At 51.8% G+C, this 16,400-nt stretch overlaps 1 protein-coding gene across 1 annotated transcript; it reads left to right on the top strand.

Moving 5' to 3' along the window:
* The first annotated feature begins 10,750 nt into the window (after positions 1 to 10,750).
* KLHDC7B (kelch domain containing 7B) lies at positions 10,751 to 15,736 on the top strand. The gene has a single exon (XM_028486050.1). It carries the CDS (start codon positions 11,093 to 11,095, stop codon positions 14,606 to 14,608), a length of 3,516 nt encoding a protein of 1,171 aa, XP_028341851.1. The 5' UTR covers positions 10,751 to 11,092; the 3' UTR covers positions 14,609 to 15,736.
* The last annotated feature ends 664 nt before the right edge of the window (positions 15,737 to 16,400 follow it).

Here is a 16,400-nt window from a genome sequence, read left to right as displayed (position 1 = left end):
CACTTGAGAAGAAAGTGTAATCTGCTGTTTTTGGATGGAATGTCCTATAAATATCAATTAAATCTATCTGGTCTGTTGTGTCATTTAAAGCTTGTGTTTCCTTATTAATTTTCTGTTTGGATGATCTGTCCATTGGTGTAAGTGAGGTGTTAAAGTCCCCCAGTATTATTGCATTACTGTCAATTTCCTCTTTTATAGCTGTTAGCAGTTGCCTTATGTATTGAGGTGCTCCTATGTTGGGTGCATATATATTTATAATTGTTATATCTTCTTGGTTTGATCCCTTGATCATTATGTAGTGCCTTCCTTGTCTCTTGTAACATTCTTTATTTTAAAGTCTATTTTATCTTATATGAGTATTGCTACTCCTGCTGTCTTTTGATTTCCATTTGCATGGAATATCTTTTTCCATCCCCTCACTTTCAGTCTGTGTGGGTCCCTAGGTCTGAAGTGGGTCTCTTGTAGACAGCATATATATGGGTCTTGTTTTTGTATCCATTCAGGAAACCTGTGTTTTTTGGTTGGAGCATTTAATCCATTCACGTTTAAGGTACTTATCGATATGTATGTTCCTATTACCATTTTCTTAGTTGTTTTGGGTTTGTGTTTGTAGGTCCTTTTATTCTCTTGTGTTTCCCACTTAGAGTAGTTCCTTTAGCATTTGTTGTAGAACTGGTTTGGTGATGCTGAATTCTCTTAGTTTTTGTTTGTCTGTAAAGCTTTTGATTTCTCCATTGAATCTGAATGAGATCCTTGCTGGGTAGAGTGATCTTGGTTGTAGGTTCTTCCCTTTCATCACTTTAAGTATATCATGCCACTCCCTTCTGGCTTGCAGTTTCTGCTGAGAAATCAGCTGTTAACCTTATGAGAGTTCCCTTGTATGTTATTTGTCGTTTTTCCCTTGTTACTTTCAATAATTATTCTTTCTTTTTAATTTTTGCCAATTTGATTACTATGTCCCAGAGGTCTCTTAGGCTCTCTTCATTTCTTTTCATTCTTTTTTCTTTATTCCGTCCCGCAGCAGTGAATTCCACCATTCTGTCTTCCAGGTCACGTATCCGTTTTTCTGCCTCAGTTATTCTGCTATTAATTCCTTCTAGTGTATTTTTCATTTCAGTTATTGTATTGTTCATCTCTGTTTGTTCTTTAATTCTTCTAAGTCTTTGTTAAACATTTCTTGCATCTTCTCGATCTTTGCCTCCGTTCTTTTTCCAAGGTCCTGGATCATCTTCACTAGCATTATTCTGGATTCTTTTTCTGGAAGGTTGCCTATCTCCACTTCATTTAGTTGTTTTTCTGGGGTTTTATCTTGTTCCTTCATCTGGTACATAGCCCTCTGCCTTTTCATCGTGTCTATCTTTCTGTGAATGTGGTTTTTGTTCCACAGGCTGCTGGATTGTAGTTCTTCTTGCTTCTGCTGTCTGCCCTCTGGTGGATGAGGCTATCTCTAAAATGTTTTTTTAAAGGGTTAAATACTTAGAAATTAACAAATTCTCTTTTAAAACCAGCAACCAGTGAGGTAGAAGGAAAACAATGGGTAGGGGCACTGTGAGGGCTGACAGCGCATTTCAGGAAGCTGTTTGGTCTCTGTTTAATATTCTTGAGAAGCTGAGGAAGGCCAGTTTCTTGAGGCTAATGAAATGGGACTGCTGATGAGGAAAACATCTAAACTCCCAAATTAAAAATGATGAGAAGACACAAGTGCAGCCTGCACACAGACATGCTAAAGTATACAACTATACTTCAATTTAAATTTTTTAAATAAATAAAATTATTTTGTTTCCCTCTGAAAGATACTCCCAAGTGTAATTCCTGCATCATATGTTCTATTTTTAATTTCTCGAGGAGCCTCCATACTGTTTTCCATACTGGCTGTGCCAATTTACATTTCCACCAACAGTGCATGAGGGTTCCATTTTCTCCACGTCCTCACCAACACTTGTGATTTCTTGTCTTTTTTTTTTAACATCTTTATTGGAGTATAATTGCTTTAAAATGGTGTGTTAGTTTCTGCTTTATAACTGTTGTCTTTTAATAGTCATTCTGACAGGTGTGAGGTGATAGTGTGGTTTTGATTTGCATTTCCCTGATGATTAATCATGTTGAGTGTCTTTTCAGGCGCCTGTTGGCCATCATATGTCTTTTTTTGGGAAAAATGTTTATTCAGTACTTTTGCACATTTTTTTCTTTTCTTTTCTTTTTTAATTTATATTTTTTTATTTAAAAAATAGTTATTTATTGGCTGCGTCAGGTATTAGTTGAGGCACGCAGGCTCTTTTGTTGCAGTGCTTGGGCTCTTCGTTGTTGTCGTGGGCTTCTCTCTAGTCGTGGCACTCAGGCTTAGTTGCCCTGTGGCATGTGGGATCTTAGTTCCCCGATGCATTGCAAGACAGATTCTTAACCACTGGACCACCAGGGAAGTCCTTTCTTTTCTTTTTTTTAAATGAAAGTATTGTTGATTTACAATATCATATTGTAATATAATACTGCTGTACTGCTATACAGTTTCAGGTGTACAGCATAGTGGTTCAGTATTTTCCTGCCCATTTTTAAATTGTGTTGTTTGGGTTTTTTTGATGTTGAGTTGTGCTATATATATATATATATATATATATAAACTGTATATATATATATATATATAATACATATATATATATATGTTTGTTTTTTTTCTGACTACACTGCGTGGCGTGTGGGATCTTAGCCCTGACCAGGGATCAAACCCACACCCCCTGCATTGGCGGCACGTAGTCTTAACCACTGGACCGCCAGGGAAGTCCCAAGTATAAAGTAGTCTTCAGGGACTTCCCTGGTGGCGCAGTGGTTAAGAATCTGCCCGCCAGTGCAAGGGACACGGGTTCGAGCCCTGGCCCGGGAAGATCCCACATGCCGCAGAGCAACTAGGCCCGTGCGCCACAACTATTGAGCCTGAGCTCTAGAGCTCGCAAGCCACAACTACTGAGCCCATGTGCCACAACTACTGAAGCCTGCACGCCTAGAGCCCGTGCTCCACAACAAGAGAAGCCACGACAATGAGAAGCCCACCCAGCGCAACAAAGAGTAGCCCCCGATCGCTGCAACTAGAGAAAGCCCGTGTACAGCAACAAAGACCCAACACAGCCAAAAATAAATAAATAAATAAATTTATTTTAAAAAAATCTAGTCTTCAAATAGCTACTTAAAATTTTACATCGTAGAGGTTATATATATATTTTTAAATAAATTTATTTTATTTTATTTATTTCTTATTTTTGGCTGCGTTGGGTCTTCGTTTCCGTGAGCGGGCTTCTCACTGCGGTGGCTTCTCTTGTTGCGGAGCATGTTCTCTAGAGCACAGGCTCAGTAGTTGTGGCGCACGGGCTTAGTTGCTCCTTGGCATATGGGATCTTCCCAGACCAGGGATCGATCCGTGTGCCTTGCATTGGCAGGCGGATTCTTAACTCCTGCACCACCAGGGAAGTCCTCATCGAGGTTATATTTGAACACTATTTCTGAGGCATCTCCGTAAACCCCATTCATTATTTTGGAGGACCCCATGCTCAGCACCCACCTCCAGTGGGCACTCTGTACCCACCATGCCCCCTCACCCCATTGCTCAGTTTGTCTAATTATTGTTCAGGATTTATCATTGGTGAAATTTTTTGTAATATTTGGCAAGGAGGAAATTTAGGGTTGTTGTCTTTTTCTTTTCCAATTTACTTTGTTCTTATTTGTCACAAATTTACAAACAAATCCATGAGGTATGACTTCTCCCTTCGACATTATAATCAGTGTCATGGGAAGGACACTCCTCCCTCTCTGCACTCAATGCTTCTAAATAAAAAATAATTTTGTGCTTCTAAATAAAAAATAATTTTGTTTTCTCAACTGTTACTTTTTTTTTTTAATTTAATTTTATTTTTTTGTGGTATGCGGGCCTCTCACTGTTGTGGCCTCTCCCGTTGCGGAGCACAGGCTCCGGACGCGCAGGCTCAGCGGCCATGGCTCACGGGCCCGGCCGCTCCGCGGCATGTGGGATCTTCCCGGACCGGGGCACGAACCCGTGTCCCCTGCATCGGCAGGCGGACTCTCAACCACTGCGCCACCAGGGAAGCCCTCAACTGTTACTTCTTGATTACTTGTTTATTTATTAAATATTGGTTGTTGATGTTAACAATTAGCCTGTTGATTCTTAATGGGATTTCTCAGTTGTTGGTCATGAATCTAGACATTGCTTCCCTTTTCAGGCGTCTTAGCTGAGAACCGACCCGTCTGGACTGGGCACTTCTGCCCAGAGACATCAAGGCCTTGGCTGATGCTGGTGTCCTACTGCCAGGACCATCATATGCAGCCTTAGTTCTCGGTAGGCACACTCCTGAGGGCTGTTCTTGGGCTCGGACAGTCTTTGATTCATTTCTCATTTCTTGGAGAAACTAGACATGCCTAGTCCCCCTTGAGGAACCTACAAATGTATAATGTGAGGAGCACTCCCAGTCACCCTTGCGGGCGGGATCTTACATGGTGTCTTCAGAACATCGACAACTGGCCTGTGCTGCAGAATAATGACAGTTTGGGGACTGTGTGTTAATATTTATCATTTTAGCCATTTGTAAGGGGACAATTCAGCGCATTAAATACATTCACGGGGCTTCCCTGGTGGCGCAGTGGTTGCGCGTCCGCCTGCCGATGCAGGGGAACCGGGTTCGCGCCCCGGTCTGGGAGGATCCCACATGCCGCGGAGCGGCCGGGCGCGTGAGCCATGGCCGCTGGGCCTGCGCGTACGGAGCCTGTGCTCCGCAGCGGGAGAGGCCACAGCAGAGGGAGGCCCGCATACCACAAAAAAAAAAAAAAAAAAATACATTCACAATGCTGTATACCCATCACCACGATCTGTACCCAAAACTTACATCATTGCCGAGATAAACTCTGTCCCTGTTGAACAATAGCTCGCCTCCCTTCCCCCAGCCCTTAGCAACCTCTACTCTACTTTCTGTCTCTATGAATGTGACTGCTCTAGGTGCCTCATATAAGTGAAATCATGCAATATTTGTCCTTTTGTGTCTGTCTGGCTTATTTCACTGAGCATAATGTTTGCAAGGTTCATTCATGTCATAGTCTGTGTCAGGATTTCCTTCCTTTGATGGCTGATCCAGCGTATGTATAGATCACAATTTGTTTATCCATCTGTTGATGGACATTTGGGCTGTTTCTTCCTTTTGGCTGTTTTGAATTGTGCTGCTATGAACAGGTATGTACATATACTTGTTTAAGTACCTGTTTTTAATTCTTTTAGGTCTATACCTAAAATTGCTGGATCATGTGGTAATTTCATGTTTAGCTTTTTGCCAAATTGTTTTCCACAGTGGTTGAACAGTTTTACATTCCCACCAGCAATATATGAGAATTCTAGTTTTTACACATCCTCACCAATTCACTTATTTTCTACCTTTTATTTTATTTTTTTCATCAAAAACAATATATTTAAGTAATACGTACTATATTCCAGATAAATGACTAGTTTAATTTCTAAAACCAGTATACCATTTGACAAAGAGAAACCCAAATTTTAGCTTTGCATTAATATAATATTTTGTAGTAAGTTTCATTAAGCATCTAAAAATTTTGTTAATTGTTTTCTTGCTGTTTTTATAGTTCTCTGTTCCTTTCTTTTTAAAAAAAATACATTTATTTAATTAATTAATTAATTAATTAATTTTTGGCTGTGTTGGGTCTTTGTTGCTGCGCACGAGCTTTCTTTAGTTGCGGCGAGCGGGGGCTACTCTTCGTTGTGGTGCGCGCGCTTCTCATTGTCGTGGCTTCTCTTGTTGCGGAGCATGGGCTCTAGGCATGCGGGCTTCAGTAGTTGTGGCACGTGGGCTCAGTAGTTGTGGCTTGCAGACTCTAGAGCGCAGGCTCAGTGGTTGTGGCGCACGGGCTTAGTTGCTCCGCGGCATGTGGGATCTTCCTGGACCAGGGCCAGTAGTTGTGGCTTGCAGACTCTAGAGCGCAGGCTCAGTAGTCGTGGCGCACGGGCTTAGTTGCTCCGCGGCATGTGGGATCTTCCTGGACCAGGGCTCGAACCCGTGTCCTCTGCATTGGCAGGCGGATTCTTAACCACTGCGCCATCAGGGAAGCCCTCGGGAAGCCCTCGGGAAGCCCTCTGTTTCTTTCTTTTTCTCTTGCTCTGTTCCCTTGTGGTTTGACGACTTTCTTTAGTGTTTAGATTCCTTTCTCATTATGTTTTGTACATCTGCTATAGGCTTTTTGCCTTCTGGTTACCTTGAGGAAATAATCAATTTAAAAAAATTTTTTGGCCATGCCATATGGCATGTGGGATCCCTAACCAGGGATCAAACCAGTGATCCCTGCAGTGGAAGCGTGGAATCTTAACCACTGGACCTCCAGAGAAGTCCCTCTGTCTTTTAAATTTACAGCCATCCTAGTGGATGTGAAGTGGCACCTCACTGTGGTCTTTTTTTTTTTTTAATTGAAGTATAGTTGATTTACAATGCTGTGTTAGTTTCAGGTGTACAGCAAGATGATTCAGTTATACATATTTTTTTTCAGATTCTTTTCCCTTATAGGTTATTACAAAATATTAAGTACAGTTCCCTCTGCTCTACAGTAGGTCCTTGTTGTTTATCTGTTTTGTATATAGTAGTGTGTTTATGTTAATCCCAAACTCCTATTACTCCCCCCCCCCCTTTTTGGTAACCATAAATTTGTTTTCTATGTCTGTGAATCTATTTCTGTTTTGTATGTAAATTTATTTGTACCTTTTTTTTTTAAGCAATATCATACGCTTATATGCTCCACATATAAGCAATATCATATGATATTTGTCTTTCTCTGTCTGGCTTACTTCACTTAGTATTATAATCTCTAGGTCCATCCATGTTTGTCTTTTTGTTTTTTGTCTTTTTGGCCAAGTTGTGCAGCTTGCAGGATCCCAGTTCTCCAACCAGGGATTGAACCTGGGGCCGTGCAGTGAAAGCGCTGGGTCCTAATCACTGGACCACCAGGGAATTCCCTAGGTCCATCCATGTTGCTGCAAGTGGCATTATTTCATTAATTTTTATGGCTGGGTAATATTCCATTGTATAAATATACCACATCTTCTTTACCCATTCCTCTGTCAATGGACATTTAGGTTGCTTCCTAATGTCTTGGCTATTGTAAATAGTGCTGCTATGAACACTAGGGTGCATGTGTCGTTTTGAATTAGAGTTTTCTCCAGATACATGCCCAGGAGTGGGATTGCAGGATCATATGGTAGTTCTATTTTTAGTTTTTTAAGGAACTTGCATACTGCTCTCCACAGTGGCTGCACCAATTTACATTCCCACCAACAGTGCAAGAGGGTTCCCTTTTCTCCACACCCTCTCCAGCATTTATTACTTGTAGACTTTTTGATGATGGCCATCCTGACCGGTGTCTGTTGAACTTCTATACACTAACAACGAACTATCAGAAAGAGAAATTAAGGAAACAGTCCCATTTACCATTGCATCAAAGAGAATAAAATACCTAGGAATAAACCTCCCTAAGGAGGCAAAAGACTGTACTCTGAAAACTATAAGACACTGATGAAAGAAACTGAAGTTGACAGAAACAGACGGAAAGATATACTGTGTTCTTGGATTGGAAGAATTAATATTGTTAAAATGACCACACCACCCAAGGCAATCTACAGATTCAATGCAATCCCTATCAAATTACCAATGGCATGTTTTTTTGCAGAACTAGAACCAAAAAATTTTAAATTTGTGTGGAAACACGCTCTCTTCATCATTCCCATATTGTTGAATGCTTATGTGTTTTAATTTTTTCCATTATAAATCACATTGTATTGTTTGTCTTTTTTTAAAAAACTTATTTATTTATTTATTTATTTATTTATTTAATTTTGGCTGCGTTGGGTCTTCGTTGCTAAGCCCGGGCTTTCTCTAGTTGCGGCGAGCGGGGGCTACTCTTCGTTGCAGTGCGTGGGCTTCTCATTGCAGTGGCTTCTCGTTGCAGAGCACAGGCTCTAGGTGCACGGGCTTCAGTAGTTGCGGCACGCAGGCTCAGCAGTTGTGGCTCGCGGGCTCTAGAGCGCAGGCTCAGTAGTTGTGGCTCACGGGCTTATTTGCTCCACGGCATGTGGGATCTTCCCGGACCAGGGATCGAACCCGTGTCCCCTCCGTTGGCAGGCGGATTCTCAACCATTGTGCCACCAGGGAAGCCCTTATTTGTCTTTTTTAAATAACTTTTTTCTGCATAAACCTTTCCCCACCTCAGATGGATTCCTTAAAAGGTATCCCCTGTTGGGTATAACTACATAACTATTATATCTGAGATTTATATTTTCTAAGCCTTAAACATTATTCTAGATTTATTTATACATATATAAAAGTACATATATACTTTTAACATAAACATGATTATATAATATTATATTCTTTGTTTTATATCATTTGATTATGCGATCTTTCTTGCCTTTAAAAAATTCCAGTAATAGAAAAACCCTACATTTAGTGGAGTCTGCAGCTCTCTACCATCTTATTTATATTAGCTGTCCATTTGTATTTAGCTGTCCATGTGGAATCATGTCTTCGTCACACTAGGCTTTTCCTCCACCAAATGTTTCAGAAAGGCACCGTGGGAGCTAGCGTAGTTGGGGCTTGGTGACCAGTTAGTGGGGGTCTTCCTGTGGGTGCTGCAGTGGATCATCTCATGTGGATGGATTTCCCCACCTCCCGGGCCCCCAGCTCCATTGGTCATGGTTGCTGGCAAGCAGGTGACTGCCTCCATTCCTGTTTTGCTTGCGTTGTCTCTGAGGAAACAGGATCTCTGGGTCCATAGGCCCAAGTCCCTCTATTCCTTGGAGGCACTGGGACAGGGGCCCTGCCTCAGCAGGCAACTGGAAATGGGGCTCTGAGGAGGCTGCTACAGGTCAGACTTTCCCGGGACCCATATTTTTGATCTTTATTTTTACCTCAATGGGACTCTGTGATATTTATGCCATCATAGCACGACCAGAACCATTACTCATGTGTCACAATTTCTGTGGGTGATCCTGTGTGCTTCTGAAGTTCTGTCACCTTTGCATCAGTGCCACATTTTTACTCCCTATGGAAAGAGGGCAAAACTCCCACTATTTGGGGCGGTAACATGTCTCCAGTCACCTTCCCAGTAGGGAGCTGCTCCACGAAGGGCAGGGTTTGCCCTTGACAAAGTCAAGGGTTTTGACAAAGTCAGGTGTTTCCTTTCCACAGAGGAGGGGACTAGACCCTTCCTTGGTCACCTGTGTGTCTCTAGGACCTGTCATGGTCCTCAGCACCTAGTGAAGTTGGTGTCCTAAGGTATCCCTAGTGGACACGTGTCCTCTGGCCGCAGCCTCTGGTGCTCAGACCGACGACAGGGTCCTGCAGGTACTGGGTGGAGATGCGTGGTGGACACCACGTGGCCAATACAGAGGTGCAGACGATGGTGTCATCTCCATCCTCTCAAGGTTGTTGGACCCCAAACTTAACCAAGAGGCAGAGCCTGGGACCAGGACAGAGAACAAGGGCGGCATCCAGAAAGGCCGCCACCAGCTCGAGGTCCACCTTAAGGCAGGGCCCCCTTCCATCCTTCCTCTTACTGTCACTTAATACGCTCGGGGAGGGGGAGGCTGGGAGGGGACAGGGGGTGAGATACCTGAGGCTCAGTAGAACCCAGGCTGGGTGCCAGGGACCTGCCTTGGCCACCTCGCTGCCCGAGTCAGGGAGAGTCCTCGGTCCCTGAAGAAGGAACAAGTACATGTCGTGGGGGCCTGCCTTTGTCCCAGGAGCTCCAGGCTCTTTTTCCACGTCTGGGTCCCACATGGCACCTGTCCTGACACCTACTCTTCGGCTTAAGTGAGAAGCAGATGAAGGAGACAAGGCTTGTCCCCTGAGAAGCCAAGTGCTGCAGGGCACCTACACGCCGGCCTGTGGGGGGCCTGAGTCCTGGCGGGGGGCGGGGGGGACGAGGGAAGGCTGAGGCCTGAGATGAGGCACCAGAAGTCAGACTGACAGAGCCCCGGGGCCAGAGGAGGGTGTGTGAAGCCTCCCGGGGCTGAGTGGCGATGGGACATGGAGCGGGCAGGGGCTCAGGGTTCTCCACAGCGTGAGAGTGGCGACTGGCAGTCATGACGGCCCCGAGGGAGGCCCAAGGGCTCTAGAAGGTTCTGATAAACCAGGCCAATAAAGAGGAAAACACAACTTTTGGATTTTCTTTACTTTGTTCACTCTTTATTAGTGATAGCTTAAAGATTCCTTTTGACAACCATCCCATCTCTGCTGAACTCTGGGTACGGAGCGTCCAGAGGCTGCTGGAGGAGGGGAAGGGAGAGTCCGCCTTGGCCCCCCCAAGCACGTGTGTGTCTGGGAGGGAGAAGCGCCAGCCTCTGCTTCACACCTGTGCACCTGCCCGGTAGCCCAGCTGTGTGCTGGGCAGTGCTTAGGGTCAGGACCCCCGCCCCCATGGTCCCCCTCCTCAGGGAGACCCCCCCCAACCCGGGCCAAGAGCGGAATAGTCTTCTCCGGTTTCTGGTAATTTCATCAGGGCCTCATCGTGTTGCTGCAGCTACAGATAACATCTTCCTGTGGGTAACTCTTCCCCGCCAGAGCCCCCTGAGGCTGGCCCCGAGCTCAGAGGGGGGACGCGGGGGTGTGGGGTGAGTCTGGGGGTGTGAGGGTCTCTTAGGCAGAAGTGGGTCGGCTGGGACGCCAGAAGGGTGCTGAGGAACACTGCCATTCGCCATGGGAACCTATGGAAAAGGGGAAGGGGCAGGAGCTGGGCAGGGGCCCGCGGAGGCCCCTGAGCTCCTGGAGCTGCCGCGGGTTATGCTGTCTCCCGATACCTCCAGCCAGGCCCTCCTAACAACACCCAAGCCCAGGTGCAGACACAGACCCACCCCTCCCAGGTTGGGCGGCGCACTGGCCCCGGCACAGGGCCACCTTAACTGGGCAGCGCTCTGGGCGGGGCACGTCACGGATGCCATCTGCGCGACACCAGGCGGCACCCAGGCCTGAAGCAGGACCCGGTTTGCGCAGCACACAGCTCCCAGCCTGCTGCCCGGCTCCTCGCGCTGGTCTCCGCCCAGACCATGACCCAGGGCGTCTCGGGGGCTGACGGCCCCGGCTGGGGCTGGGACGGGGAGGGGGACGAAGACTGGGACGGCGCCGTGCTGACCCTGCTGGCGCTGGCTGTGGTGGCCGCCACGGCGCTAGCTTTGCACTGGTTTGGCTCTGGGCAGGACCAGGAGGCGGCAGGTCCAGCATCCACAGCCCCTCGACCCTCACAGGTGGGAGGACCTGGGCCAGCCCTGCCCCCGAAATCCAAGGTCAGTGGTGGTGTCGAGGGGCACAGCTCAGGGCAGGGGAAGCCATGCCCTCCAGGACGTGGCCAGGGGAGCCCAGGCGCAGCAGGGGCCCAGGATCAGGAGCCCCCGCCAGGTGAAGGTCTGGCTGCCACAGCTACACCTCCTCCACTCAAGACACCTGGTGAGGTGGCCGGCGGAGGGGCCTTGGGACAGCAGCGTGGTAATGCCATTCCAGAAGCCCCCCGAGGAAAAGGAAGGGAGCCTCGCAGGCCAGGTGCTGCCCTCCTGGGTCAGAGCAAAGCAGAGGGGACGTCTGCGCCCCTCCTGATACACTTCACCCCCCGGAGTCCTGGCGGAGAAGTGGAGGTGCAGGTAGAAGCAGGAGGCGTCCAAGCCAAGGCACCAGCTCACCAGGCCCTCGTCCACATGGTGGAACGGGACACCAGTCCCTGGCAGCAAGGTGTGGCGTCACCTGGCTCACTGGGGAGGGGCCCAGGCAGCCGCCGGTGGCAGGTGGACCGCAGCTCAGGAGAGAGAACCTGCCGCTCCCCAAGGCTGGACCCCCTGTCCCTGGGCACCGTGGTGAGTGTGTGGGATTCTGTGGGCGCAGCCAGCAGCCTCCCCGCGGGCTCCCAGGGGCTCCCTTTCCCCCAGGAGCTGCCCCCGTCGTACGCCCTGAAGACTAGGCCCCCGATGGATGTCTCAGAGAGGGGGCGTGGGAAGAGCAGCCCCCAACCAGCCCCAGTCCTAGCTCTGGACTCAGGAGCCAAAGCTACTGAGAGCAGGGAGGCTGGGACCCTGGCCCCCAGGGAGTCTCAGAGGTCCCCAGCCTCCGTGGAAGGTTGGCCCTGGGTGAGGAGGGAGGTCCTTGTCACCAGGAGCTTCAGCCAGGCCCCAGGCTCCATGGGCCTATCACAAGAGGGGCCACAGGGGGGACACCCACTCTTGTCCCAAGGGGAGGGGACCACAGAGGCCAGCACTGCGGGTGAGGCTGGGGCTAACGGCTCTGGAGACCACCCTTTCTTCAGTTCAGGGCCTGGAGGGACAAAGGAGCAAGGGGGCCACAGTGTCAGAGAAGGGGGAGGATCCCTGCAAGGCCAGGCGGCTGGTGGCTCTGACAGAGGGGAGCGAGCTGCAGAGGTTCGCAGCTGCGTGCCCTCCCTGAGCCCCTCCCCCACATCCTCTCCGCGCACCCCTAAATCCCTCCCACCCGGAGCACATCCCCATCCAGGTCTCTTGCCTGTAGCCCCAACTCTTCTGAACTCCTCTCTGTCAGTCTCTTTGCCCCCCAGAGTTGGCCAGGGTCCTGCTGAGGATGAACATCTCAAAGCAGTGCCATCCCCTGCCCCAGGCCCATCCCCTGTCACAGCTGCAGCCCCTGGGCCTGCTAGTGGGTCAAGGCTTGCATCTCCGAAGCCCAGTGCAGTTCTCTGCAAGGGCAGTCAGGAGGGGCAGTTCTCAACTAGCTGGGGAAACCTTATTTCGATGGTTCTTAGGAGTCACCCCTTCCCCAGGCCAGAGAGGCCCCAAGGGACAGTCCCAAGGGCAGCTCTGGAGAGCCCCAGAGACCCCAGCACTGCCACACCCTCTGAGAACAGAGAGTCTGGCTCTTCCCCTGAAAAGGCCGTCCCCAGCCGTGAGGACAGGCGCGGCCCGGCTGGACCGGTCGCAGGGGCAGGCACAGGGGGCCTGGCTGAGGCCGGAGCCCCGCCGCAGCAGAGCAGCGCCGAGACCAACGAGGCCCCCACCGCAGGCCCTCCCTCAGGCCCAAGAGGGGAGAGGATTGAGGAGAACCATCCAGACTCGCTGCCGCCTGGAGCTGCAGAACCCAGGGCCCCCTCACGGCCACCGGAGCAGACCCAGCCTGGCTCTGCACCCTCCCCAGTTACAAGGCGGGACTCACAGCCTGTCCCCCGGCCACGGAAACGCAGCTTGTGCGAAATATCCCAGAGCTCTGAGGCTGAGGCCAGCCCAGCGGCCCCAGGGCAGCGCCCAGGACAGGAGCCCGGGGAGGGGCCCAGCCGTGCAGGCAGCGGGCAGGTCCTCACCAAGAAGCAGGAGGAGGCCCGAAAACTTGTGGTGTTTCTGCAGAGGCCGGCAGGCTGTGGGAGGGTGGAGGGGCCCCAGCAGCCCGAATCCCCGGCAGCAGCGGCTCTGCAGCCATGGCTGGACCTGGGCAGCTGCCTGGAGGCACTGGCCTTTGCCCAGCAGCACGGGGACCCCCGCCTGGCCCAGGAGACCTATGCCTGGATGAGTGACAATCTGCTACACGTGCTGGGAGACCCAAGCCTCTACCGGCAGCTGAGTGGGGCTGACCGGGAGCGCATCCTGAGCCTTCGGACCAGCCGGGGCCAGGCGGTGCTGGGGGTCCTCGTGCTGCCCAGCCTCTACCGGGTGAGCCGCTCAGGGCTCACAAGGGACCCTCGTGGGGTGGAGGCTCCCGCGGTGCGGCCCGCGCCCCCGCCTCCCCGCACGTACCTGCACGTGTTCCACCCCCGTGAGAACGCGTGGCGGCCCCTGACCCAGGTGCCCCAGGAGGCCCCGCTCCGGGGCTGCGGTCTCTGCACCCTGCACAACTACCTGTTCCTGGCGGGGGGCATCCGTGGATCCGGTGCCGAGGCCGTCTGCTCCAACGAGGTCTTCTGCTACAACCCTCTGACCAACATCTGGAGCCAGGTGCGGCCCATGCAGCAGGCGCGTGCCCAGCTCAAACTGGTGGCGCTGGACGGGCTGCTCTACGCCATCGGGGGCGAGTGTCTGTACAGCATGGAGCGCTACGACCCGCGCACGGACGCCTGGACCTCCCGTGCGCCCCTCCCTGCAGGCACCTTCCCCGTGGCTCACGAAGCTGTGGCCTGCCGGGGGGACATTTATGTTACCGGCGGCCACCTCTTCTACCGCCTGCTCAGGTACAGCCCCGCGAAGGACGCGTGGGACGAGTGCCCCTACAGTGCCAGCCACCGGCGGTCCAGCGACATTGTGGCTCTGGGGGGCTTCCTGTACCGCTTCGACCTGCTGCGGGGCGTGGGCGCCGCGGTGATGCGCTACAACACCGTGACCAGCTCCTGGAGCCGGGCCGCCTCGCTGCCCCTGCCCGACCCCGCCCCGCTCCGCTGCGCCGCGCTGGGCAACACCATTTACTGCCTCAACCACCAGGTCACAGCCACCTTCACGGTCTCCGAGGGGACTGCCCAGTTCCAGGCCAAGGAGCTACAGCCTTTTCCCCCGGGGGCCAAAGGGGTCCTCTGCCCATTCATCCTGACGCTGCCCCCCGCGGACCCGCTGCAGACCGCCCTCTGAGTGGCTGCTGGAACCCCACGGACTTCAGCGCTACTCTCCGGGGAGACCCTGGGGCGGAGTCTGAGGGCAGGCGGGCCACAGGGAGGAGGCTGTGATCCAGACCTTTCTGCTGTTGTTCCCGGGACGACTTTCCTTTTCTGTTCCAACAGGCCTCCTGCCTCCGCCTTCCACCCGCTCCCCTCCCCTAGGCCTCTCCCCGCGAGCCCAGGCTCCCTGCACCTGGGGGCTGGTCGCTGGGTGTGCCTAGCCCGGTGTCGTACCTCGCGCCACACCCAAGCTGCTTCCTTCCTCCAGGACTTGATTCCCTCTCCGGTTACCCAGCGCCTCTGCTGGCTCACCCACCCTCCTCCAGACAGGGATCCTCTCTCACAGCGCCACCCCGCTGCCCGGGAATTACCTGCCCGTGGGACTCCCTGCGCTCCGAGAGCCTGACGTGCCCCTGGGCGCCAGGACTTGGCCCACTGAGGAGCCTGGCAACGCCTGCGCCGAGGAAGGAGATGGCTGGGAGCACATTCTGCTCCTAGGGTCCGTCCCTGGGGCTCCAGGCCAGGCAAGGAGCCCTCGAGGGGGTGGGAAGGGGACCAGGGAGCACACAAGCGCCCAGAAAAACATCCTTGCCTCTGGGACTTTCTACCTGTCCTGAGGCCTCTGGGAGCCTGGCTGGCTCTCCCCTGGAACAGCTCTGAAGCCCTCTTTTGTCTGACTGACCTCAAGGGCCTAGAACCCTTGTCTGTGAAAGCGCCCTGCTGGCTCTAGCCCCTGCCCAGACCCCAGCCCAGGCCGTGCAGGACCACTCAGCTCATACCCCTCTGCAGCCTGGTGGGGTCTCTCCTGCCGGCTCAGCCCCTCCGGAAGCCCGCCCCACTTCCCGCCAGCCGCCTTCCTAGGCGAGGCCTGGGTTTTGCCCTCGTTCTGCCCCTTATTAGCTGTGTGGATTGGAAGAGACATCTAACATTGCTTTTCTTGTCTGAAACGGGGCTGTGAGAACATAAGGACACACCCGAGAGTGCCCAGCCTGGTGCCCCAAATACACAACTGAATAACTAGTGTTCCCCCTTATTCGCTTTGGAACTCACTGTAGGAAGGTAAATAAATCTGACTGAATACTGCTGCCTGTCCCACCCTCTGACCTGGTTTGTCCCCGTCTGGCTCCTTTTTTGTTTTTTATTCTAAGTTCGGCACCACTGGCACTGAGTACGTCTACTTCATCGAGAGCCTCTGCATCTCGCCCTTCTCACTGTCCGCAAGGTTTGATATGCAGCTGGGCGGGACAGAAAGGGTCCTTAGGCCGTGCTTGGAAAGTAGTTTACTGAGAAACATGCTCTACGCACAGCCCGGGGCGCGCTACCCCGCCACGCCTGCTCGGCCGCGGGGCGGGGCGGGGCGGGGCGGGGCGGGGCGGGGGCCTACTGCGCTTGCGCGGTCTCATCGAGCAGCTCTTGCCACTTCTTCCCCACCTCCTCCTGGCAGTTGAGGAAGGCGTCCTCCAGCCGCCGCATGGACTCCGCCAGCGTGGGGTTGGTGCGCATCACCACCATGTCGTAGGCCATCCACGTGGCCTGCACTGCAACAACCAGACAGGCCCTGGTCAGGCCACAGGGGGCGGCTGCAGCGCTGGAGCCCCCCAGCGAGGGCTGCGCACCTCCGCTCATGCCCAGCGTCCTGGCGACAGGACGTGCCGAGCCACCCCACCCAATTACTCGAAGGACAGAAAGCGGCTCGGCCATGTGTTTATATATATATATATATATGGCTCATAACAGCCCTATTAAAACTCCTCTCTACACAGAGC

Source organism: Physeter macrocephalus, unplaced genomic scaffold (assembly GCF_002837175.3).
Source record: "Physeter macrocephalus isolate SW-GA unplaced genomic scaffold, ASM283717v5 random_713, whole genome shotgun sequence".
Classification (NCBI taxonomy): Eukaryota; Metazoa; Chordata; class Mammalia; order Artiodactyla; family Physeteridae; genus Physeter; species Physeter macrocephalus.
The sequence above is the reverse complement of the archived record's forward strand: the minus strand, read 5'-3'. Positions and strand labels throughout refer to the sequence as shown.

Excerpts from the sequence above, each read along its gene's own strand:
- KLHDC7B (XM_028486050.1), top strand. The coding sequence starts at position 11,093 with ATGACCCAGGGCGTCTCGGGGGCTGACGGCCCCGGCTGGGGCTGGGAC.